This window comes from Felis catus, chromosome D1 (genome assembly GCF_018350175.1).
Source record: "Felis catus isolate Fca126 chromosome D1, F.catus_Fca126_mat1.0, whole genome shotgun sequence".
NCBI classification, from domain to species: Eukaryota; Metazoa; Chordata; class Mammalia; order Carnivora; family Felidae; genus Felis; species Felis catus.
The window spans coordinates 54,715,932-54,740,658 of NC_058377.1; the positions used below are offsets into that span (position 1 = coordinate 54,715,932).

At 39.0% G+C, this 24,727-nt stretch overlaps 1 protein-coding gene and 1 long non-coding RNA gene across 2 annotated transcripts; one reads left to right on the top strand and one right to left on the bottom strand.

Annotated features, from left to right (window-relative positions):
- Positions 1 to 10,544: 10,544 nt before the first annotated feature.
- AQP11 (aquaporin 11) lies at positions 10,545 to 24,661 on the bottom strand. Its single transcript, XM_011286638.4, has 3 exons — positions 23,714 to 24,661; positions 16,397 to 16,513; positions 10,545 to 10,885 (listed from the first exon to the last, which is right to left on the bottom strand). Exons 1-3 carry the CDS (start codon positions 24,333 to 24,335, stop codon positions 10,806 to 10,808), a joined length of 819 nt encoding a protein of 272 aa, XP_011284940.2. The 5' UTR covers positions 24,336 to 24,661; the 3' UTR covers positions 10,545 to 10,805.
- On the top strand, positions 15,993 to 20,258 carry LOC109491950. The gene is made up of 2 exons (XR_002145604.3): positions 15,993 to 16,264; positions 16,994 to 20,258. It is a non-coding gene; the product is annotated as an uncharacterized LOC109491950 (long non-coding RNA).
- Positions 24,662 to 24,727: the final 66 nt, after the last annotated feature.

A 24,727-nucleotide genomic window follows, 5' to 3' on the forward strand; every position in this document is an offset into this window, starting at 1 on the left:
GTGAGATCATGGTTCAAGTCGGACGCTTAACCGACTGAGCCACCCAGGCGCCCCTTATTATCCCACTTTAAATTTTTTTTTTTCAGCGTTTATTCATTTTTTGGTAGAAACAGAGCACGAGGGGGGGAGGGGCAGAGAGAGAGGGAGACACAGAATCCAAAGCAAGCTCCAGGCTCTGAACTGTCAGCACAGAGCACAGCGCGCAGCTTGAACTCAGGGACCGTGAGATCATGACCTGAGCTGAAGTCGGATGCTCAACCGACTGAGCCACCCAGGTGCCCCTGTTATCCCACTTTAGAGATGAGGAAGCTACAGAGAGGTAAAATAGGTAAAGTCATAGATAGTGAGCTGTGATTTTTTGGTTTAATTTTAGAGAGAGAGAGCATGAGTGGAAGAGAGGGGCAGAGGGAGAGAGAGAGAGAGAGAGAGAGAGAGCCTGAGTGGAAGAGAGGGGCAGAGGGAGAGAGAGAGAGAGAGAGAGAGAGAGAAAATCTTAAGCAGGCTCCATGCTTAGTGCAGAGCCCACTGTGGGGCTTGATCCCATGACCATGAGATCATGACCTGATCCAAAATCAGGAGTTGGATGCTTAACTGACTGAGCCACCCAGGTGCCATGTGAACTGTGTTTTTGAAGCCTGTGCTCCATAACACTGTAGAACCTTCCCATCTGCCAGCAGTTGAAAGGAAGCAAGTTCTCTCTTCACTGCAGGATTTTAAATGTTAAAATTTCAGTGGACAGCACAGGAAGTTCCCACATTTCTCTGCTGGCAATCTCAGCAGCACTCATAATTCTATCCTAGACATTTATGTCTTCTTCAGTAAACGGGGTATTCTCATGGTCTAATCTTAGAAATTCTATTTGAGTCCTTTTTTGAAGCCATACTTAAAACTTATACTCGTGACTTTCAGTGAAGCAATAAAGTGCTCTGATAATAAATATATCAAAATGTCAAGGAGATTCTGTGCACTGTTTCCTATAGGCACTGCTGTGGTCAGCATAATGCAGTCATCTAAGATGTAGAAGACCAAGCATCTAGTTCTGGCTTGGCAGACAAGGTATTTAAACCTCTCTGGACCTATTTCCTCATCTGTAAAATGAGGGGATTAGATTAAGTGACTTTCAAAGATCCAGCTGTAATAACATTCTGTAATATTACTCAGTTGCTCCCATAGCTTTGAGAAAATAGAAGGTGAAAAAAAGAAGATCAGGTCAGACTTCTTAAAAATGAAATTCATAATGATCAGTAAACCAACATTTCTTGATTCTGTTTGAACTTAATTGCAGTGTTACTGGGATTGTTTGCTTCCTATTTCTTGATGTAGAGGAAGTTTAAAGAAAAGCCATGGACATTTTCCCCTGTAATGTGAATCATCCAAAATATCCATTAAAGCTAGTGTTTATAGTCCTCTGTTCTAAATTTTGTCGTTTAAAAAATGTATTCATAGGGGTGCCTGGCTGACTCAGTAAGTAGTATGTAACTCTTGATCTTGGGGTTGTAAGTTTGAACCCGTGCTGGATGTAGAGATTAATTTTAAAAAACCTTAAAAAAAAAAAATAAAAAATGTATTCATTAAAATGATCCCAGTGGGTTTTCTCCTCCCACAGATCAGTTTGTCAGATATTGATACTTTTCATATAAGCTTATTTATTTATGTTTTTAAAGTTTATTTTTGAGAGTGAGCATGTGAGTGAGCAGGGGACGGGCAGAGAGAGGGGGGAAAGAGGATCTGAAGCAGGCTCTGTGCTGACAGCAGACAGCCTGGTGCAGGGCTTGAACTCATGAACCATGAGATCATGACCTGAGCCAAAGTCAGATTCTCAACTGACTAAACCACCCAGGCACCCCCAAATAAGCTTATTAATCTTTGTACATTATGTATTTTGAGGTCTTGTTAGGATCTCTGTCAGTATTGGTAAAGATGAGAGATTATGCACAGATGATCATGGTTATATAGCCCTTTACTTTTAGAAGAAGACAGGGTATACTTTAAGAAGAACAATGGCTCAGTCAGTTAAGTGTCCGATTTCGGCTCAGGTTGTGACCCTGCAGTTTGTGGATTCGAGCCTCAGGTCGGGCTCTGTATTGACAGCTCAAAGCCTGGAGCCTGCTTTGGATTCTGTCTCCTTCTCTCTCTGCCTCTCCCCCACTCACACTCTCTCTCATAAAAATATTAAAATAAAAAAAAAAAGAACAATTACTCATTGTTCAGAGAGATACTAGATTTTTTAGATAGAATTTTTATTTATCTGCATGGTTTTAGATAGTATCCTTATTACTATATATATAGCTAATTCTCATGCATCTCCTGTTTTAAAAGTGTTTCTAGAATGGATGAATCTATATCTGGCACTCATCCTCTTTGGCTAATACATAGTAATTCTAAGCAGATCTCTTATGAGGATTCCAATAGAATTATTACTATTCCTTGACAAAGGAGCTGAAACTGAAACATTTTCACTAGATCTCACTCTGCTCATATATACATAAGTAAAACCAATATGTAATGGTGGGGGGGAATGTCATAATTGCAGATGAGAAGTCAGTCCCAAAACTTTTGGGAGAACAGTGAACCTAGTCAGAATTTGTGTTAATAATATAATTCTAGGAAGATAAAGAAAATAGGGGCACCTGCCTGGCTCATTAGGTAGAGCATGTGACTCTCGTCCTCAGGGTTGTGAGTTGGAGCTGCACGTTGGGTGTAGAGATTACTTGAAAATAAAATCTTAAAAAAAGAAGATAAAAATAGAGATATATAACCAGGGAGAAGAAAGCTAAATGAAAGTGTATGGAGGCTAATTTTTAAGACTTTTTAAAATTATTATTTTGAAGATTATATGAATCACTGATATACTTAGAACAAAAGTACCTAGGAAATGGCTCAGAAAATGTTAAGTATTACACAATAGTAGTAATTCATTCTTTTCATAACAGAAAGAAGAAATAGCAGATGCAGTGTTAACTCACCTCTTAGGATATATCCGAGAAGTTTGAAATTGAAACATCCTCTGAGCAATTAAAATAGATGTGATGAAATTTATTCATTTTCCTCGTAGGACCTCTTGGCCTTCAGTGCAAGTCTCTATCCCTGCTCTACAAACAGTTCCAATGTACTTGAGCATCTAGTTTCTAGGCATGCAACAGGATAGAAAAGGAAAAAAGGCGTGGTTGCATCAGGCATATCAGTAGCAGCAGTAAATAGCTGACAGAATTCTGAAGAAAAGCAAATACAGGTTTACACAAAAATACAGCAGACCAAGCCTTCATGGTATATAGTGCAAGTAGGATAGTGTAGCAATTTATGTTCATAAAAGTGCGACTAAAAATTATTAGCATTAATTCTAGTTGTGAGTAGATCCAATTCTGGCTAATTTAAGCAGAAAAAAGTCTTTTGGAACACTATCTGGTAGCTCACAAGATGGACAGGAAAACGGAAATAAACCAGGCTCATAAAAAGATTAGCAACTAGGAGTGGCCTATGTAAGATGCTATGATTCTTCTGTTGCTTTTAGACTGATTTTTTAATTGATCCCGTGCCTTTTGAGTCACCACAGAGTCCTGATTGGCAGGGACTGTGTGTTGCCAGGGACAGAAAACAGGAGTATCTGGCCCCTTCAGCTTCTGCAGTGGGAGGGCACTTCCTTTACGCGGGTACTCACAGTGGTGGATTACCCCAAATAGAAAGGATACTCAGATGCTTGCAAGAAACTTATAGCTGTCTGCTGCAACCGTAAATCTTCAAAACAAAAAACAAAAATAAATTGAGACTGTACATAATAAAAGATTTTTTATAAAAACTGATGGTCACACTATTTGTCAAAATTAAAAATGGAAATATTGTTTGACCCAGAAACTCCATTTAAAGGAATTTATTCTATAAATTTGCACATTAGGAAAAGTCATATATGTAAAGATAATAATTGCAACTCTACTTATTTTTTTAATTTTTTTAAGTTTATTTTGAGAGAGAGATAGCAGGAGTGGGGAGGGGCAGGGAGAGAGAGTCCTAAGCAGGCTCTGCCCTGTCAGCACAGAGCCCAATGTGGGGCTTGAACTCATGAAACCGTGACATCATGACCTGAGCCAAAACCAACGGTCAGATGCTTAATCAACTGAGCCACCCAGGCGCCCCCATTGCAACTTTATTTGTGAAAGCAAAAGACCAAGGACAACCTCATTGTCCATAATTAGGCCTGGGTCAGTTACTTACAGTACATCTGTATAATGGAAAACTGTACTCCTCAAAAAGAATTAGGTAGATCTTTATATACCAATACTAAATAAACTCAAAGATACATTAAATGAAAAAAATGAAGATACTTCTATAAAAGAAAAAGGGCTGGAGGTTACAGTGGAGATATATCATCGTGTACTTAGGTGTACATAAAATATCCTTGAAAGAGAAATGGGGGGCCGGGATAGGAGGGGGACTCAGGTCTTTAACCATTTCTAGGTGGAATTGCGTCTCCCCAAAAACATGTTGGAGTCCTAACCCCCACCCAGTATGTTAGAATGTGACCTTATTTGGAGTTAAGTCTTTACAGAGGTAAGTGGAGTTAAAGTGAAATCATTAGGATGGGCCCTAATCTTACATAGCTGGTGTCCTTATCAGAAGGGAGAATTTGGACACAGACAGACATGGGCAGGGGGAGGCCATGTGAAGATAGAGGATTATAGTGATGCATCTACGAGCCAAGAAGCACCTTAGGCTACCAGAAACTAGGAGAGCGGCCTGGAACAGATCCTTCCCAAGTGCATTTAGAGGGACCATGGCCCTAGTGACACATTAATCTTGGACTTCTGGCTTCCAAAACTGTGAGACAAAAATTTCTGTTGTTCTAAGCCACTCAGTTTGTGGAACTTTGTTATGGTCATACTAGAAAACTAACACATCCCCCATGGTCATTTTTTGTTTTGTTTTGTTTTGTTTACCTGAGGAATAGCAAGCTGGCTATATATAAATCAGTTTAGACTTTCAAAGAATTAAAAATTTATAATTATCATTCATTGTGTAAATGAACAACTCTGCAGTTGAAGCAGGTAAAGGAAAAGTTGGTTATCACTACCTAATTTTATAAATAACCTGCGTTCTGAAATATGTTTGGTATAGTAAAAGGTTAATGTAACATAACAAATATTCACATGCAGCTAAGAAATAAAATTATACAAGCACAGTTGAAGATTTCTGTATTCCCCTGATCTCCCTTCCTCCCCTTCAGAAGTAACCACTGTTCCAAATTTGGCATTTGTCATAACTATGTATGTGTTTGCATTTTTGCTCCACATGTATGTAGCATCTAAACATGTGTGGTATTGGGTTGTATGTTTTTAAACGTTCATTATTTGAATCCTTGTGCTGCTTTTCCTACTTAGCACATAAAAATTTTATCCAAGTTGATACAGGCAGCTCTGTAGCACAGTTTATCCATTTTCTTGATGGGCATTTAAGGTCCCAGTTACTCATTATGAAAGCAGTGCTGCAGCAGAAATCCTCGTGCGTGCCTCATGCACACGTGTGCATTTCTCTATTGCGGTACCTTTCCGACTTCCCGTTATGCCTACAATAATACATTTCCCACCAGACCCACAAACATTGATTTCTACTAATCCCAGAAATGGAAATTTCATTAAAAACACAGTTTTTAACTTTGCTAGATGTTGCTAACCTGTTCTCCAAAACAGTTGGGGCAATTTACACTGCCATGTTAGGGAATAAAATTTATTGGTTATATCCTCACCAGCTTTTAATATATCCAGACTTAATTTTCTGCCAATCTCACGAATTTGAAAGTAAGGTTTCATCGTGATTGTAGTTTCCATGTTCCTGATTACTAGTGAGACTGAACACCTTCCTATTGTGTACATTGGACTTTTCATATTTTTTGCCCAATTTTTAAGTTTTTTTTTTCTTACTGATCTGTTCTTTATATATTCTAGATATTAATCTCCTAGTCTGTGATGTGTTTTCATTTTGTTTACTATGTCTTTTAAAAGTCAGAAGTTGTGGAATCCTGTATGCTTTTACAAGGAAAATGATTCATTATGTAGGATAGTATACAGTAGTTCTAGCTCTAGCATTCATTTAGTACAGCTTTGCTACAGTGTAGTTTTCAATAACTAGTTCACAGAAAATTGCTAAATAGGGCAGTGATGTCAGTAGTCAAACTTACTTCATATGTAATTTTTCCTAAAACATTAATGTTTTGCACCCCAAGTTACCTGTAATTTTGTGAGTTAATTAGAGGAAGACATGTCTTTAGGTCTAAAATAGGAAGCGGTGGCATGATTTGATTAATAGGATCACTCAAGCATTAGAAATAGGAAGTTATTGGGGCACCTGTCTGGCTTAGTAGAGCGTGCAACTCTTGATCTCAGAGTTTAGGTTTGAGCCTCACGTTGAGTGTTGAGATTTCTTTAAAAAATTAAAATGTTTAAAAAAAACAACAGGAAGTTATTGGAGTAATCTGGACAAAAGTAAGTAAATGGAGGCTTGTACTAAACTGTGCTAGTAGGCCATAATGCAAAGTAGGAAAGCCTACATACCCTAGAGAAACATTATGTAGAGGGACATGTACAAGAAGCATTGCTTTAGGGATGTCTGGGTGGCCCAGCTGGTTGAGAGTCTGATTCTTGATTTTGGCTCAGATTCATGAATTCGAGCCCCACTTCAGGCTGTGTGCTGATGGTGTGGAGCCTATTGGGATTCTCTCTCCCCTTCTCTCTCTGTCCTTACCCCACTTGCACTCTGTCTCTCTCAAAATAAACATAAAAATTGTTTTTATTTTATTTTTTTTAATGTTTATTTTTGAGAGAGACAGAGACAATGCGAGTGAGTTAGGGGCAGAGAGAGAGGGAGACACAGAAGCAGAAGCAGGCTCCAGGCTCTGAGCTATCAGCACAGAGCCCAATGCGGGGCTCGAACTCACAAGCTGTGAGATAGTGACCTGAGCCAAAGTCGGACGCTCAACCGACTGAGCTACCCAGGCACCCCTTAAAAAAATGTTTTTAAAAATAGAATGGAGAGGCGCCTGGGTGGCTCAGTTAGTTAAGTGTCTGACTCTTGATCTCGGCTCAGGTCATGATCTCACAGTTTGTGAGTTCGAGCCCCACATAGGGCTCTGTGCTGACAGTGCGGAGCCTGCTTGGGATTCTCTCCCTTTCTCACTGCCCCTCCTCCACTTGTGTGTGTGAGTACTCTCTCTCTCTCTCAAAATAAATAAACATAAAAATAAAAGAATGGATATGCTATGCAGTTTGGTTTTTTTAAATATTTATTTATTTTGATAGAAACAGAGCACAAGCAGGGTAGACAGAGAGGGAGAGAGAATCCCAAGCAGGCTCTGTGCTAACAGCACAGGCTGAGTCACCCAGGTGCTCCGTGCAGTTTGAATTAGCTAAAGCTGCATGTATCAACTTGAATTATCAGACAACTAAGTACAGATACCAAATATATGGATGGATAGGAGTCTGGAGTCGGGAAAGTTGTACAAGCTGACGATAGAAATTTGGCATTCATTAGGATATAGTTGCTATAAAGCTACAATACTGGGGGGGGTGCCTGGATGGCCCAGTTGGTTAAGCATCCAACCCTTGATTTTGCCTCAGGTCATGATCTCATGGTTCGTGGGTTTGAGACCTGCGTCAGGCTCCTCACTGACAACATGGAGTCTGCTTGGGATTCTTTCTCTCTTCCTCTCACTCTGGCCCTTCCCTGCCTACGTGCTCTCTAAGATAAATAAACTTAAAATTTTTTTTTAAATCATTTATTAAAAAAGCTACAAGACTGGATGAAATTACCAAGAGAATAACTATAAATAGAAAAGAGCACAGAGGACTAACTCCTGGGAAACTATCATTTAGTTTGGGGAGAGGAGGAAATAACAGAAGAAATTGAGAAGGCAGTGATTTTCTGGAAATGAAGTATTTTCAGGAGGATACAATCAGTTTTATCAAATGCTGCCGGTAAGTAATAAGGACAAGAACTTGCTTTATCAGCATGGAAGTCATTGATGGGCTTGGCAAGCATGGTGGAGGTGAAGCCCTGATTAGAGTGCTTCAGGGCACATCTGCCTATCTAACTCTTCTTGTGCCCGCATGTGCTTACCTTTTCTCCTGCTACTGTACATGATCTAGCTTTGCTTCTAGCTGAGACCAACCACAGAGTTGTGCACTTGATTCTGTCTTCACTAACCTATTAAGAACTATGGACCTGGGAAATCTCCCCTTCCTCTCCTACATCATCAAATACTTTCTGCTGCATCATTCCCCTCAGAATATACACATGCCAAGACCTTTTCCATCTTAAAAAAAGATTCTTTCTTGACCTAATTTCCCCCTTCCACTACCGCCCACATTTTCTTCTCTTTACGGCAAACCTCTGAAAGAATTGTCCTACTGCTGTATCTTTTTTTTTCTTTTTCTTTTTTTCTAGTTCATGTTCAGGTGCAGGCAAGGAATAAGCAGACAGCTGGGTTTAATCAAATTGTGGTTAAGCCATGTGAATATAATGAGACAAAAGAACAAGGGAGTTAAGATTCTCCGCAAGTGTGTAATTTAAGCTGTTTTAGGAGAAGGGGGATACGTGAGAGGGGTGAGAGATGTGGAAAGGTGGTGTTGTTAGTGGAGACGGGTTCTCCATGGAGGTCAAAGGATCACTGCAAATGAGGTGCCAGAGTGAGTAAGCTAGAAGGAGGGGTTAGAGGTTTGAGATCCTACAAGAGTGAGTTACTGGTAAAGACAAGCTGAAGTTTATGAACAAAGTTGTAGCTGAGGCAAAACAGAAGGAAAAAAATCATTGAAAAGCTTTTCAAGTCCAACCAATGAACTGAGAGGCCAGGACACTGGAACGGTCATCTTTGTGGGTATTGAAATCCCCAAGAGCTAGAACTGGAATGGCGGTAGAGGGCGAGAGTGAGACAGGAACTAGGCCCTTAAAGGAACGGCATGGCCAGGGGGCGGGGAAGGGGGAGGATGTTGAGGGCATTCTGGGGCAGATGACTGCATGAAGAAGTACCCAGGTGGCAAATGGCACGGCCCGATGACAGGATTTTAATGGAGGGAGCAGAGGAAAACAGATGGGAAGCAGCAATGAGGAGGGAGGAGTCTTCCACCTCCAGACCCAGTGTCAGAGGCGGTGTAGAGGAAACTGCTGCTATTTGAGAGGCCACAGTCTCAGACCCAAATTCTGACGAGTTTAGAGGGCTGGGTGTTTTCACAAATTAATACTACTCACGAAACAGTAACTGAAACACAGTTTCATGTTTGGAAGACATAGGGAGTGGCAGAGGGATCATTTTAAAGGGAACAACCTTCATTTTGTGTTGCCATGATAGGACTCAGGCCTAGTATTGCCAGATCTTTTGGGTTTTTCAAGAAGCCAGAACTGGAGTTTCGCGTGAACAAGACTAAAATACTAGCTTTTTATTTATTTTAAAATACTGTGCAGACCAAATAAAACTGTGTTTAGCCATTGTAACAGTTTCATGAATTCTGCTTTTTAAAAGAGAAACTACTATGGTATTTTAAGTTCATGAGTCAAAGTCCATGATCCTCAAACTCGCTGCCTTGCCAGGTAGCCTGAGCCGTTCAGTCCTGTCTGCAGGCGTAAAGAGAGTGACTATCTACAAGCTGATCACGAAACAGCACTTACATTACCTGGCAATTTATCAGTTGCTTAATTATTACTCAAACAGATCTGATCTCACCCCATATTTTTTTACTTTCAATTCTAACCCTGATAATGGAATTTCCTATGAAGAGAAATGCACTTACCCTTATTTATGGCCTGAACTTTTAAGGAAAAGGAGACCTCATACAATAAAAGAAAGCTAATGGAAGAAAACTTACAGGCTGTTTAAACCTAACAAAACAAAAACTAATTAATTCCTAAATAAATTTTAAAGATTTGAAAGATTATAATAAAGTTTTAAAGATTATAAAATCTTTAACGTTGCTTCAAAATCTTCAATTTTTCTTTAAGTCATAATGATGACTGAGAAAATTTTTTGTATTGAAATAGAAGTCTTTTTGACCTCAGTCAGGACAGCAAACCCCTCTGGACTTAGTTTCCTTATCTGTAAAGTGGAGATTAAAAATACATGCCCTACCTACTACATAAGGTAGCTGTTAGGATCAAATGAGAATGTGAAAAGCTTACCTCCTGCCTTTTGTGAGTGCTTTGTTTATTCTCTTCAAGAATAACAACCTGCCTAAAGCTAGTGAGATTGTCTGTTTAGAGAAAATATTTTAGATCAGAATATATTTAAAATTTAGGAAACCCCTTGAGTGTGAGTGGATATATAATCTACTTCCCCAAGCAACTTTCCTGTTGATAGGTGACACTGCTGATGGCATCACTGTGTGAGGTAGTGGCTGAAAAGTACCCTTTCTGGGTCTGTAAGCATGACTGGTCCTACATTGGTTAAAAATCCTGTTCATTCAGATGATGCTTGGTACACACTCTTTCTGTGGTCCTACCATCACTTCCCTTCCCTTCTCCCCCTCTGCTTTTTTTTCCCCATCAAAATTAATAATTATCACTTGAGATTTATATTTCATGTAATGCATTTTCTAGCAGCATTTAATACACACTCAAAAGAACAAGTCTTAACTGAGAAACACAGGATATCTCCTTTTCACAGTAATTTTTTCTTTCAGTTCCAGTGATGAAAACTACAAGGCAGCTTCCTCAGAGGAAGCTAAACATTGATGAGTCCAGTGCAGCCAGGATGTTGAATATGAGGTGATAAAATCTTTATCACCTCCAGCTTGACTGTCCTGTAACTTAGTCTGAGTCTTTTGGAACAGTTATTCGTTTTTATTAATTGTATGGTTGTTATACAGCCATGGAAGGAAAAAGTTGAACATCAAAATCATCAACAATATACCTGAAAGACAAAATAGAGTAAAATAAAAACAATCTATAAGGAAGTTCATAATCAGTGGCTATAATTTAAGATTATATACATAGAGATTTGGAAAGCTATATTTAAAAGAGTTAGCTGCATCAATTCTACATGAAACATTTAGATATTTTTTATTTTTTTATTTGTGTGTGTGTGTGTGTGTGTGTGTGTGTTCAAGAACACTTTTTAAAAAAAATTTATTTAAACCCAAGTTAGTTAACATATACTGTAATAATGTTTTCAGGAACAGAATTTAGTGATTTATTACTTACATATAACACCCAGTGCTCATCTGAACAAGTACCCTCCTTAATCCCCATCACCCAAAACCAGTAGATATTTTTTAAGCTAACATTCTCACATTATTTTTCTTCAATCATGAATCCTTAAAAACAGTGTGTACTCGGCAAAACTAGAAGGATCTGAACAATGAATTGAAAGGATAAATAGGAGTGCCTGGGTGGCACAGTCCGTTGAGCATCCAACTCTTCATTTTGGCTCAGGCCGTGATCCCAGGATCGTGGGATCGAGCCCTGTGTCAGGCTCAGCGTGGAGCCTGCTCAAGATTCTCTCTCTCCCTCTGCCCCTCCCCTGCTTTCTCTCTCTTTTTTTTGGGGGGGGGGATGGTGGGGTAGGGAGAATAAAAGGATAAATAGAAAGATCTGGAGTTCTCGTTCTCGCTCTATTACTGACCTCCTGAGTTAGAAACTCTGGACTTGAGTCTCCATTTGCTCTTCTCTAAAATGGCAACACTGTGTCCCCTCCATGCCCCAGACATGTACTGGGAGAACAGAGCAACTGAAAGTGCTCAGTTTTCATTTAGAATGCTCAAACATGACTTTCTCCTTCTTTTTTCATCAGTCACAATATTAATAGCTACTAGAGCTCTAACAAGCACAAAACAGAAAATTTAAGTGCTGAAATTTTACACCTTAAATATAAAATATGTTTTAAGGGGCGCCTGGGTGGTTCAGTCAGTTAAGCGTCCGACTTCAGCTCAGGTCACAGTCTCGTGGTCCGTGAGTTCGAGCCCCGTGTCGGGCTCTGGGCTGATGGCTCAGAGCCTGGAGCCTGCTTCTGATTCTGTGTCTGTCTCTCTCTCTGCCCCTCCCCCGTTCATGCTCTGTCTCTGTCTCAAAAATAAATAAACGTTAAAAAAAATTTACAATTTAAAATGTTTTAAAAAGTCATGTATTAGTAAATCTTTATTTTTGAGGTCACACCAGGCAAATCTAGCAGGTGGCTATTGGTTGATTTTCCATAGGGAATAGGGCTGGAGGAGATAGTCACAGGGCTCACATCACTGTCTTGAAAGGGAAGTCTGCAATAATTAATGTTTTTATCATAACATATTTAGGCTTAAAGCTCTGAATTAGCTTAAACTCAGATTAAGAATGAGTTCTGTCACATGCACATTGATATTATTTTAGTCCTGTTTGATCAAAACAGGAAACCTTAGGTTTAACTAGCATATGGATAGCTTAATATACTGTTGAAAAATGAGTCTGTTTTGCGACCAAAGGCTTTAAATGGAAAAAAAAAAATCCATATGTTAGTTGACCTACAAAATTTGACATTTTCTTTATGAAATCAAAGCTAGATTGTTATATTTAAACCTTTTTCCAAAATGTAATTTCAGTTTCATAGCAAATAGAATTTGCTAATTTTCATTTTATGGAATGTGTAAACTAGAGAATTCTATATGCATTATTATTGTCACATTTCTAATATATATATATATATATATATATATATATATATATATATTTTTTTTTTTTTTTAGTATTTATTTTGAGAAAGAGAACATGCAAGCAAGCAGGGGAGGGGCAGAAAGAGAGGGAGACCGAGGATGGAAGCAGGTTCCATGCTGACAGCAGGGAGCCCCATGCAGGGCTTGATGCAGGGCTTGAACCCACAAACCCCAAGATCATGACCTGAGCCAAAGTTGGACGCTTAACCAACTAAGCCACCCAGGCACCCCAAACATTTCTAATATTTTAAATTAATTTTGGGAAGATGGCAGGAGCCATTAGAGGAATTATAAGTACCTCTGCTGTGAAGAAAAACAAAGAGTATGGCTTCCAAGAATAGTTTGCTCCCTGCTTGGTCAAGAATGGAAAGCTATCTTGGGATGACTCTCTTCCGTCTCACTCAATAGCATTGCCTAATGTGGCTTTAACAGGGTTTTGTTTGTCTTCATGCCTCATCTCTTAGCTGTTTGAAGGCCTCTCATAAAATGACAATTTCTTATTTTTCCCATCCTTCTTATAGTTTGTGACCTTATTTCATTTGGTGCCATTTTTTGCAATGGAATGTAACTTCAATGAATGACAGAATTTATTTTTTTTTAATTTTTTGTTTTTAACGTTTATTAATTTTTGAGACAGAGAGAGACAGAGCATGAACGGGGGAGGGTCAGAGAGAGGGAGACACAGAATCCGAAACAGGCTCCAGGCTCTGAGCTGTCAGCACAGAGCCCGATGCGGGGCTTGAACTCACTGACCATGAGATCATGACCTGAGCCGAAGTCAGCTGCTTAACCGACTGAGCCACCCAGGCGCCCCAATGAATGACAGAATTTAACAGCGAGCTGGAATTCAGTATTCTAAAAACTGCAATTTATTCACATATATCTCTTATCCACATCTATTGAAGGATTCTTGTATTGCTCTTCATTCCTAAACTTCTTAAAGAAGCATAGGAACATACCTCTTCAAACAAAAAGCTGTAACAAATTTCAGTTAAGTCTATTTAGAAAAAAGCTAGGAGATCCATAGGCCAACAAAGAATCTTTGTATATTTTCAACAAGCCAATTAGGGCTAGCTAGAGAGAATTGCTAAAAAGTTTAATCCCAATTTCTTTTTATAAGATCTTTTTTAAGTTTATTTATTTATTTTGAGAGAGAGAGAGAGAGAGAGAGAGAGAGAGAGAGACCGCCAGGGAGAGGCAGAGGGAGAGGGAGCGAAAATCCCAAGCAGGCTCCGCGCTGTCAGTGCAGAGCCCCATGTGGGGCTTGAATCCATGAACTAAGATCATGACGTGAGCCGAAATCAAGAGTCAGACGCTTAAACGACTGAGTCACCCAGGTGCCCCCCAATGCCATTTTGAAAGATTCCCTGAATAGGAAGAAAGAAATGAATAAAAGTGTTTTTTCTTTGGGTGTTTGGATATTTGGAGGGATAAGTGGTTCCATAAAATGTTTTGGTAATGGCTATAAGTAATGTTACCTTCTTGTTTGGACTATGCTAACATGAACAGAATGTAGTCTTTCCCCACTCTATTACTCTCTGGTCTGTACACTTTCTAAAGCGTCCAAAGTGACTGTTCCTTTTTGTCTATCATGAGATTTTTTCTAGTATATTCTTCCAGGAAGAAGTTATTAAGTGATTTAGGCTGGAAAACATTGATTAAAGAAAAAAAACATTGGGTGCCTGGCTGACTTAGTGGGGTGTGACTCTCAATCTTGAGGTTGTGAGTTCAAGCCCCATGTTGGGCATAGAGATTACTTAAAAAAAGAAGAAAGAGAGAGAGAGAGAGGGAGAGAGGGAGAAAGGAAGGGAAGGAGGGAAGGAAGGAGGGAGGGAAAAAAGTCATGGCCATTTTACAGAAAATGTCATTACTTCTGATTTTTTTTTCCTTTTATTTACTTTTATTTTTGTTCCTTTGACAAATTATCTTGGAAAGCACTACTTTTTAGTATTCTTTCAAGTAAGGGATGAAATAATTCTTTAGTCATAGGCCTACTGTCAACATAGTAGTTAGAGCACAATAACAAATATATAACATTAATAATACATGTGGATTGTAAATATGACATTTTAAGAGAATACTTCCAAACAAAAACTATCAGTAGACCTATCCAATTAGTGACCTTTATAGCTTCATGAACTTCAATGACCTTTTTAATTTTTTGAAATCAAGAGTAGAGAAAATTTTAAAGAAGTTACTGGAAAACACGAGCAATCTGCAGAACTGAACAACAGCTGCCATTGTTAGCACTTTAAAATACAGATTTTCTCTGGCATTTTTCATGTTTAGGTCCACAAATATCATGACTGAGCATAACAGGTACTAACTGTGAAATAAAAGCATGGAAGGTGAACAGGAGGAGTCAGGTGTGACGGCTAGTCAAACCTATTATGCCAATGTTCCCATCTAGATATACCCAACTTTCTTTCTTTCTTTTTTTTTTTTTTTTTTTTTTTTTTTTTTTTGACAGAAATGAGCAATAAGAAACAGAAAATGCTGTGGACAAAAAGAAGGATGAAATAATAAAGACCAGGCATCCTCACATTCATTTATAGTTACAATTTATAATCAGGCTTAAGAGAGATGATGAAACAAAATCAAGAAATGCTGATAACTTATACACCTGTTTTATATATCTGTTTTTTATATATCTTACATATCTGTTTTTATATATCTGTTTTATATAACTGATCCAGATAGTAATAACAGGAATACAATTTGTGGATAATTTTAAAACTATATTTATTACAGGTATCCATTTTTTCATGAGATGCTCTTCTGCAAAATGAGTCAAATTTGGGAAAAAAAATTCCTTTAGCACGAAAGAAAGGCGTTTTTTTTGTTTGTTTGTTTGTTTGTTTTTTAGTAATCTCTACATCCAGTGTGGGGCTCGAACTCACAATCCCAAGATCAAGACTCGCATGCTTTACAGACTGAACCAGCCAGGCACTCTTGAAAAATTATTTAAAAAAAAAAAAAATTTTTTTTAACATTTTATTTATTTTTGAGAGAGACAGAGACAGAGTGTGAGCGGGGGAGGGGCAGAGAGAGAGGGAGACACAGAATCTGAAGCAGGCTCCAGGCTCTGAGCTGTCCGCACAGAGTCCGATGTGGGGCTGGAACTCCCGAATGGGGAGATCATGACCTGAGCTGAAGTCGGATGCCCAACGACGGAGCCACCCAGGCGCCCCAGAAAAATTATTTTCTTTTCTTTTTTTTTTAATTATTTTTTTTTTCAACGTTTATTTATTTTTGGGACAGAGAGAGACAGAGCATGAACAGGGGAGGGGCAGAGAGAGAGGGAGACACAGAATTGGAAACAGGCTCCAGGCTCTGAGCCATCAGCCCAGAGCCTGACGCGGGGCTCGAACTCACAGACCACGAGATCGTGACCTGGCTGAAGTCGGACGCTTAACCGACTGCGCCACCCAGGCGCCCCGAAAAATTATTTTCTTAATGGAAGGAATGACTCCTCACTTTTTGGCCCATATATTCTGAGGGTTTCTTAAGGTGGTATCATGCATGGAACGGACTACCCTTAACTACGTAATTTTGTTTCTTTGAAGATAAAAAGTTCTAAAGGATACCGTACACATAAAGTGTTATTTCAGGTATGTTAACTACCTTTTTCATTTTCTTTTTGTACATACTCTGGCTTTGGTAATTGACATGTTACAGTGATACTTCCTATCGTATTTTAAGATACCCTAATCTTTTAATCATATTCATAAAAATATGCTTACCTAAAGAAGGAGCGAGCCAATATACTATAAAAAATCGAAGGAATGCTTCATCAAAACACTTCAAATGTAGTGAAAGTGCCAAAGCTGGATTAAATACAGCTCCTGTTAGACTTCCTCCTGTAATACATTTTAAGCAGAGTGATACCAAACCATATATTTTACATTTTCATGTAACTAGAAATAAAGGGCTTACTAGATACAACTACTTTGTTTTAGGTGTTTAAGTATTCTTATGCTATAATCTTCCTTTGCAGAACCACCGTGCATATTATAGAGTATAAAAATAGATTGTAGATGATAATATGCCAGGTATTAAAAAAGGACATAAGAGTTTTAATCCAGTGCTTTTGCTATGTATTACAGAATGCACATTGAAAGTTAATCTACTCTATTATTGTTCCTACAAGTTTATGAAATGGGAGACTTGGCTGCCCATTTTAACATTCACCAATTTAAATGAATGAATAATAATGAAAATACATTTAAAATGGATACAATGCCCCAGAATCCTCTTGGACTTAAGTATATCTTTGTGTTTAAAACAAAAGTAAAATGGACCAAAGCGTTATCATTGACTCTGTTTTTACTTGTCAACAGAGAGAACCCTGAAGAAGGGACTGTGAATGGCATGTGAATAAGGTGGTTACTAAATTTTTTTAAATAAAAAGAGTGGTCGTGTACAGCTGGGAAAGATAAGCACAAATTCTAACTGTTGATTACTTTTCAGGATTCATGGTACAGCTCTACACCCAGGTTCTCTGACATGGGGCCTAGGAGTTTATACCTCTGGCTGGCCTCACAAGCAAGTGAGAAAAAGCAGAGGAGGCTGGACTTCCTGTCTGGTGGTATCAGACCTGTGGCTCAGCTTTTCAGAACACACTCTAAGAATATTCCTGAGACAATGACATTTCTGTTGCTTCTTCCGTATGGAAGCTTGGGCACACACATCTGCCTCTGACTCAGCCACAGAGACAGATCCCAAGATCTTCACAAATTTTACCCTGCCATGTGCCACTAGAGTATGTTGCCTTTATAAAATGCAGTAAAATTAGAAACTAAGTGACCCTTTCATAAGATTTCACTAATGAGATTTCATACTTGATAAGGCTGAAAACAAGCCATGTCAAGATGAACACATTGACCAGTGAACTAAGTTCACTCCATGGCTAAGAGTTTTTCCTAGCACACCAGCCTCACAGCATGATTCATATTCACGTCTCAGCAATTCTAAATGACACCATGTCATGGACCTTCAGAATCATTCTTGAATCGTCAATCCCGGAATGTTAGACCTGCAACTGCCAAGCACCAACAGGATTGTCAATTCAGTTCAATAAAAAAATTGAGTTCCTATATACTAGACATTATGGGTAAAAAGATACTGACTTACACAGGTCTTTACAATACCATGTAATATAAGCTATTATAATATTATATTATATTATATTATATTATATTATATTATATTATATTATATTATATTATTATAATAATATTAGTGACCTGTGATTTTTTTTTTTTAAGACATAGATCAGTAAAATAGAAAACCACCACCCTCATAATTAGCTCACTTTGGTGTTCCCATTAGGTCTTTGTTATTTCCATTAAGTCCAAGAACACGATCTATCAGTCTTCTGCCATCCTAAAATTCAAACTACTTCACTCTCCTTATCTTCTAATCCTCTCATGTCTAATTCTATTGAATGTGACGTGGTGAAGCTGCTCCTCCTACCAAGAGGTAAAGTCTATTCCCCTCTCTTGAATATGGACTGACTTTCAACTTGCATTGACAAACAGAATGCAGCAGAAGTGATGCTGTGCTAATTCTGAACATGACGAGTGACGCTGAGTGAATTACAGGTCTCAGTAAATCCATCAGCTTCCACTTTTTGCTCTCTCGGAACAGTGCCCTGACCATGTAAGTAAGCTGGTCTAGGCGGCTGGAGGATAAGAATCCACATGGACTATAACTGAGGCACCTTAGCTGACAGTTGCCACCAACTGCTGGACATGAGTGAGGCTACCTGGGCTCTTCTAGCACTGCCAACTGCCCAGCTATAAGATCTCAGAGGAATTTCCATCTAATCCACAGAATCATGAAAATAAATTATGATTTTAAGCAATAGTTAACTGATACAGAAATTCTTTATCAGGAGTAGGTTCTGTGTCAACAAAAGCCCAAAACACGTGGCTTTGGCTTTGACATTTTAGACCATATACCTCTTTTTGCATGGGGCTGTCGTATGCATTGTGGGATGTTCAGCAGCATCCTTGGTCTTTACCCACTAGATGCCAGCACATCCATCTCCCCCACCATTGTAACATTTAACAATGTGTCCAGACATTGCTGAGTGTTGCCTGGGGAGTTTTCCTGCTGAAAACTGCTGTTGTAGAGAACTACTGATACTTGTTTACAAGTAGACATACACAACGTTGTTTATAGTAGCAAAGAACTGGGGGAAACCTGAGTGTCCATTCATAAGAAGGTAGCTAAATAAGCAAGCTTCATAATTTGGAATTACATTCAGTATTTTGAAATAATGAGAGAAATCTCTTTACTACTTAACACTGGTAGATCTCCAAGATACCACTAAACGACCACCACCAAAAAAAGTAAACTGCAAAAAGGCATCATACCTTTTACATTAACATGAACATACATAAAACAATAGTTTATATAGGGTCTTATCGGTATGTATAATAAATCACATAAAGAGTTTGGAAAGACATACACACATGCATGTGCAGAGGACTATCCTTGTGGGAAGAGCAAGCAAGGAGGGAGAGGGGACAGGCATGGATGGTGGCAGTCAAAAGGCACTTTTAGTCTCATCGGCAGTGTTTCAATGTTTTACAAAAAGAACAAACACATTCATGCATTGTGCAATTAAATGTGAATTCATCAGGCACAGGACTAACAAAATGGCTTTGAAAAATGTTACTATTTATTGACCTCTGAAGGGGAGAAGTCATAATAAATATATATTGAAGAAGAGGTATCAATGGGAAGATAGAGCTGGCTGATTGCCCAGAGTCTTACAGGACAGCACGAACTTGGTGAAATTACCACAGTTAAAGACTGTGTCAAAGTCCAAGTTACAAATCTGGCAATTCTAGATACTAACGTTTCTCAATACTCCTAAAGGGAACCAAATTCTCTATGACAGGATGACACTAATTACAATCACAAGACTCATGTATAAGCCAGAATGTCAATGAACTAATTTACAGTGGAGGCTAGCCCTTTCCAGTGACCAGAATATTTGTGCCAGGTACTATGCTAAGAACTTAAAACACATTATTTATATTCCTCATAATGGTCCCAAGAGATAGATGCTATTATTCTCCATTTAAAAGATGAGGAAGCAGGCCTAAATTAAGCATCTCTTCTAAGGGCATAGTACAACTCCAAACCTGTGCCCTTAGCCACTATATTAATAAATGTTTTGGACCTTTGTTTGGAGCAGTTTTTCATTTGTAATTTAGCACTTATTTCATATGGTTATTGTATTGAAAGCAAACACATGTAAAGGACTTAGTTCCCTTCTCCTTTGACAAATAACCTTACCTATATTCTTCATCATTTAGAAGGATACCAAAAACTCCTGAATGTAGTAATGAAATGAATTAAAAATACTACGAATTAGTCAAACAATGTATTAGGCCAATTTTAAAGCCCTTAGGTGTAAAATATAAAATACCAGATATATATTATTTCTTCTGCATTATTTTTTAATGTGAATAGAGTATTTGCTAATTCATTCATTCACTCATTCCAAAAATACTATTTATTTGTAACAGGTGACACAATGTTAAGACCTGGTTATATGTTATAATGAATAAAACAATTTTAGTTTCTGTATTCATAAAGCTTTCTGTCTGGTGGAGGAAGAGCTCTGGAAACAAGTATATAATTAAAAATTCTACAAAGGAAATAAAAAGGTGCAGTAATAAAGACAACTTAGACATGTACAATACCAGTTTTTTTTTCAATGTCTAATTACAGTTGACCCTGGGACAACATGGGTTTGAAATGCATGGGTCCACTAATATGCAGATTTTTTTGACAAATACAGTACAGTAATGTAAACATATTTTCCTCATGATTTTCTTAATGTTTTTCTCTAGCTTACTGTATTATAACAGTATAGTATATAGTACATATAACATACAAAATACATGTTAATCAACTGTTAATGGTTAAGGCTTCCAGTCAACAGTAGGCTATTAATTTTGGGGGGAATCAAAGTCATACAAGGATTTTTTACTGTGTAGGGGGTCAGTGCCCCTCACCCCTGCATTGCCCAAGGGTCAACTGTAATTACACAATGAATGCACCTCTGTCTTATCCTGTTCATTGAACTAAATTCTCCCAAAATCTAAATTAAGGAAGATTTGCTTGAAATTTACATTAATAGTTTTATAGCTCTAATATGTTAATAAATCACATAGCATTTTTGTTTTACTTTATTTGGGAAGACAATGAATACATGTTAAGTGGTAATAACATCAATGGCCTCCATGTGCACATCAAAAGTCGAGGGTGCTAAATCAATAAATAGAGAACCAGACACATGGTCACTGGCTGTTGGCGGAGCCTGGGCCATGTTGCTGGACTGTTATGTTCTGTAATCTTAAAATACAAAACCAGTTACCTTGATGCGACCTGTACTGGTGACTTCTCAGTGCTCTCAAAGTACAAGTGATTAAAGAAACATCCCAGCATGCAACTATGTCAAATCAGTACCAATAGTATCTTAGAAGTTAAAAGACATATCAAGCTTGTAATGAGACCTGACTTAGCTGACCCTTGCCCTGGCTTTCCTTCCCTATCCTTTCTTAAATCCTTTCTACAAAAGCCTCACTTCTGCCTGATAAAACAGAAACTCAGCCAGTCCCAAGACAGTTCATTCCATCTGGAACAACTTTGGTCTAAAGTTATGTCATATACATAGAAAATAATGGAGTGAAATGGCTTAGTATAGCAACACCCAAAGTGTATTCTCTTCTGCTACATAGTCCTAGACAAAATGATTCCATAAGTTTGAAAAACTTCCATATTCTCCTTTTGGAGTTCCACAATATACAGCAATGTATACAGAGCAGTAAAGGCTCTTTAAAGTCTTAATATTAGAAAATCTGTTTAATCCAGTGTTTGCCAAACTTATTTGCCAACAGAATCTTTTTGTAACTTAAATTGTTTTAATTATGGTGAAATACGTATGGCATAAAACATACCATTTTAACCATTTTAAGTGTATATCCAGTGGCAATAATTACATTCACAATGTTCAACTATCACCATTATTTCCACAACGTTTCCATCACCCCAAATAGGAAATCGGTACCCATTAAAAAAAGTCCCTATTCCTCTCTGTCCCCTAGTCCCTAGTGACCTCTGTTATACTTTCTGGCTATACTCCCTGGCTATCCAGAATTTGCCTATTCTGGATTTCTTTATAAGTGCAGTCCTGCAACATTTGTCCTTTTGTGTCTGGCTTATTCAACTTAGCATAATGTTTTCATGGTTGATTCATGTCACAGTATTTATCAGAACTTAATTCCTTTTTATGGCTGAAGAATGTTCAATTGTATGTACATATTTTTGTTACTTTTGAGGAATGCAGTGTAGGAATGCTGATAATGAAATGAGTATAACCTTTAATGTCAGTACCATGATTCCAGCACATTCTAGCTGTGTGACCTTGGATAAGACATTTCACTTTTGTGAGCCTCACTTTACTTAAAATGGGAATAATATATCCATCAGTGAGTTTTTCTAAGGATTAACTAAGATAACTCATATATATTTCCTGTATTCTTGGTATATTGCCTGATGAATATTCTTATCTCCCTTATATTGGCAGAAAAGGAAGATAACAATAGATCAATTTCTGTAACAGTAGTAATTCATAGTTGTCTATTAGGTTCTACCCCTGCAAACAGTCTCCAGTGCTCTCAATACTTAACCCACTAGCCACTGACCACTTGAAATGTGGCTACTGTAGCTGAGGAACTGAATATTTAATTTTAGTTAATTTAAATCTAAATAACCACATGTGGTTAGTGGCTTCCAAATTGGCCAGCACAAGTCTGGATGAGAGCAGTGGTTCTCAACTCTAGTTTTATGTTGGGATTATCTGGAAAACTTCAGGATACACCATTAATTATATAAGTACAGAGCTAAACAGTGACATAACTTTTTGCAAGAGATGATTCTCTTCCTCCATGTGGCATGCTTGTTCTTTAGCCAAAACTTAAAACTTTAATAAGCAGCTATTCACCAACCCCTCAAATATACATATATGCTTCCCTCTCTTCTATACCTTTTATTTCCATCTGTGTCTACACAAAGTATAGTACTAGATCTAAAGGAGGGAAGCTGGATTGGAAAGTCTTTCATTTTTATCCTGGGAAGCCAAGCAGATGTTTAGGAGACCTTATCCTTAGGTTTGCTTCTATTCATAGTTCCAATGGGTAGAAGATAGACTCTTACCACTAATTTCCTTTTATCAGAGTCCTGTCTCCAAAACATTTTATATAGTCTCAATGAAGCTACTTTGTTGTAATCATTTCAAATGACACATTTCATCATTAAAATTTTGTTTTTTGGATTTTCTTGTCCCATTTAGGATATCCAGGTTACCCACTGCATCTGACATCTGTCAAAGCAGACAAATCGGTTGCTAGAAATCAACAGATTTCTCAAGTTATTTGTTTTTAAAAAGCATCTTTAATTTCAAGCAAGTTTTAATTTCAAAACACATCTTTCTTTATAGGTCACTTAAAAGTTCTTCTGTAACTCAAGATGACTTGTTAAGGAAATAAGAAATGACTTTAATTCTGTAGAAAAAGAACTAAATAAATTAAATTTAAATTTAAAAAAATAAAAAGAACTAAAAACTACAGAACTTCTACTCCTCCCTCTGACTACTAACCAGTCATGTAGCCTGTGCTTTAAATTGGAAGGAGCTATTTAAACTCACGATCATTTTTCAGTCAGAGTGTCAGGTTGGCATGAGGGAAGAGGTAGCTGATAAGTTATCTTTCTTCTCTACCATTAAAACAATCCCTTTGTAGGATATTTGAGCCCTTGGCAATATCTCACAAGATCTCAGTTTCAGCACAGTAATGGCTCCTGAATGGAGGATCTAGATGTCTGCACTACTGGTAAAGAACACGCTGCAAAATGGTCAGAATAATGGAGATACCAATATTGACATCGCAGATGTGTAGGGCTTTCAAATGTACCTTGGTAATGAACTTAGAGCCTCTATAGGCTCCGGACATGCCATGTGTTTTGTGGGAATAACAAACCTGTGTAGACCAAAAAGGTGATGATTGCTGCCAGCAGGTGGATACGAAGCTTGGTTCGGACCTCCTGGAAGTGCAGCAAAGCGCTGTGGAAAATAAAGGAGCAGATGGCCTCCGTGATGATCGCTTTGGGCAAGTCCACTTGAATGGGATTCCTGCAAGCGAAGCTCCTCTCGTCGAGGTGATACTTGCTCAGCCCCAGGCTCCACAGGACGCTTACGCAGTACCTGCTGCACAGGGCACCAATCAGCTGAGCCGACAGCCTAAGGGCACCCGTCTCGGAGGACATTCCCCCCAGCAACATCTGCATCATCACGCCACACGGGTTGCTAGAGGTGCCCACCAGGGTCAGGCCATGCACCAACGAGAAGAAGTACACTAGCGTCAGCGGCCAGGTGGGGTGCGCGGGTTCCTGCTCGCTCAGCAGTTGCAGCTCATGGGTGCAGCAGCAGAGCTGGAAGGTGGCCAGAAACTCCAAGACGAAGGTGTGGATCATCGTGAACCTGTGCAGCTGCTGCCGGGTGACCACGCGGGCCAGCCCCATGAACAATACCAGCAACAGCATAAGCCCCAGCGAGGTGCAGTTGTCCTGCACCTCGGGCCAGAGGCCCCGCAGCACGGTCATGGCTCGCTCCAGGCCAGACTAGGCTGCCCGCTTGGCTCTGGCAAAGGCAGTTTAGGGGCGGGAGTCCGAAGTCCCCAAGTCCTCAGCCCCGCCCCCTCCTCACGCCCCTGGGGCGGGCCGACTTCTAGGCCAGAAGGAGGCCCCCGGGCGTCGCGCTAGAGGACTCCTCCCCCCCTCCCCGACTCGGAGCTAGGGTGTTGGGACCAGAGCCGGGGAGGAGGGGAGAGGAGGGGCGGCAAGGGAAGCTCTGCTAGGGCACTAGCTGAAGGGCCAACGGTCTGCGGGGGTCGGAGGCGCCCACGCCCCCTCGGCCTCCCTTAGGCACTGGAAGCGGGCGCGAGTCCGGCAGGGTGCGAAGGGACGCCGCGCGCCGGGACCATTGCGCATGCGCG

Bases quoted from the DNA above. Each gene is read 5' to 3' on its own strand.
- AQP11 (XM_011286638.4), bottom strand. From the start codon at position 24,335: ATGACCGTGCTGCGGGGCCTCTGGCCCGAGGTGCAGGACAACTGCACC. The intron at 16,514-23,713 runs GTTTGTTATTCC...AATGTATTACAG, and splicing joins CACCTTTTTGGTCTACACAG to GAGGAAGTCTAACAGGAGCT. The intron at 10,886-16,396 runs GTAAGCATATTT...TTTGTCTTTCAG, and splicing joins TTGGCTCGCTCCTTCTTTAG to GTATATTGTTGATGATTTTG.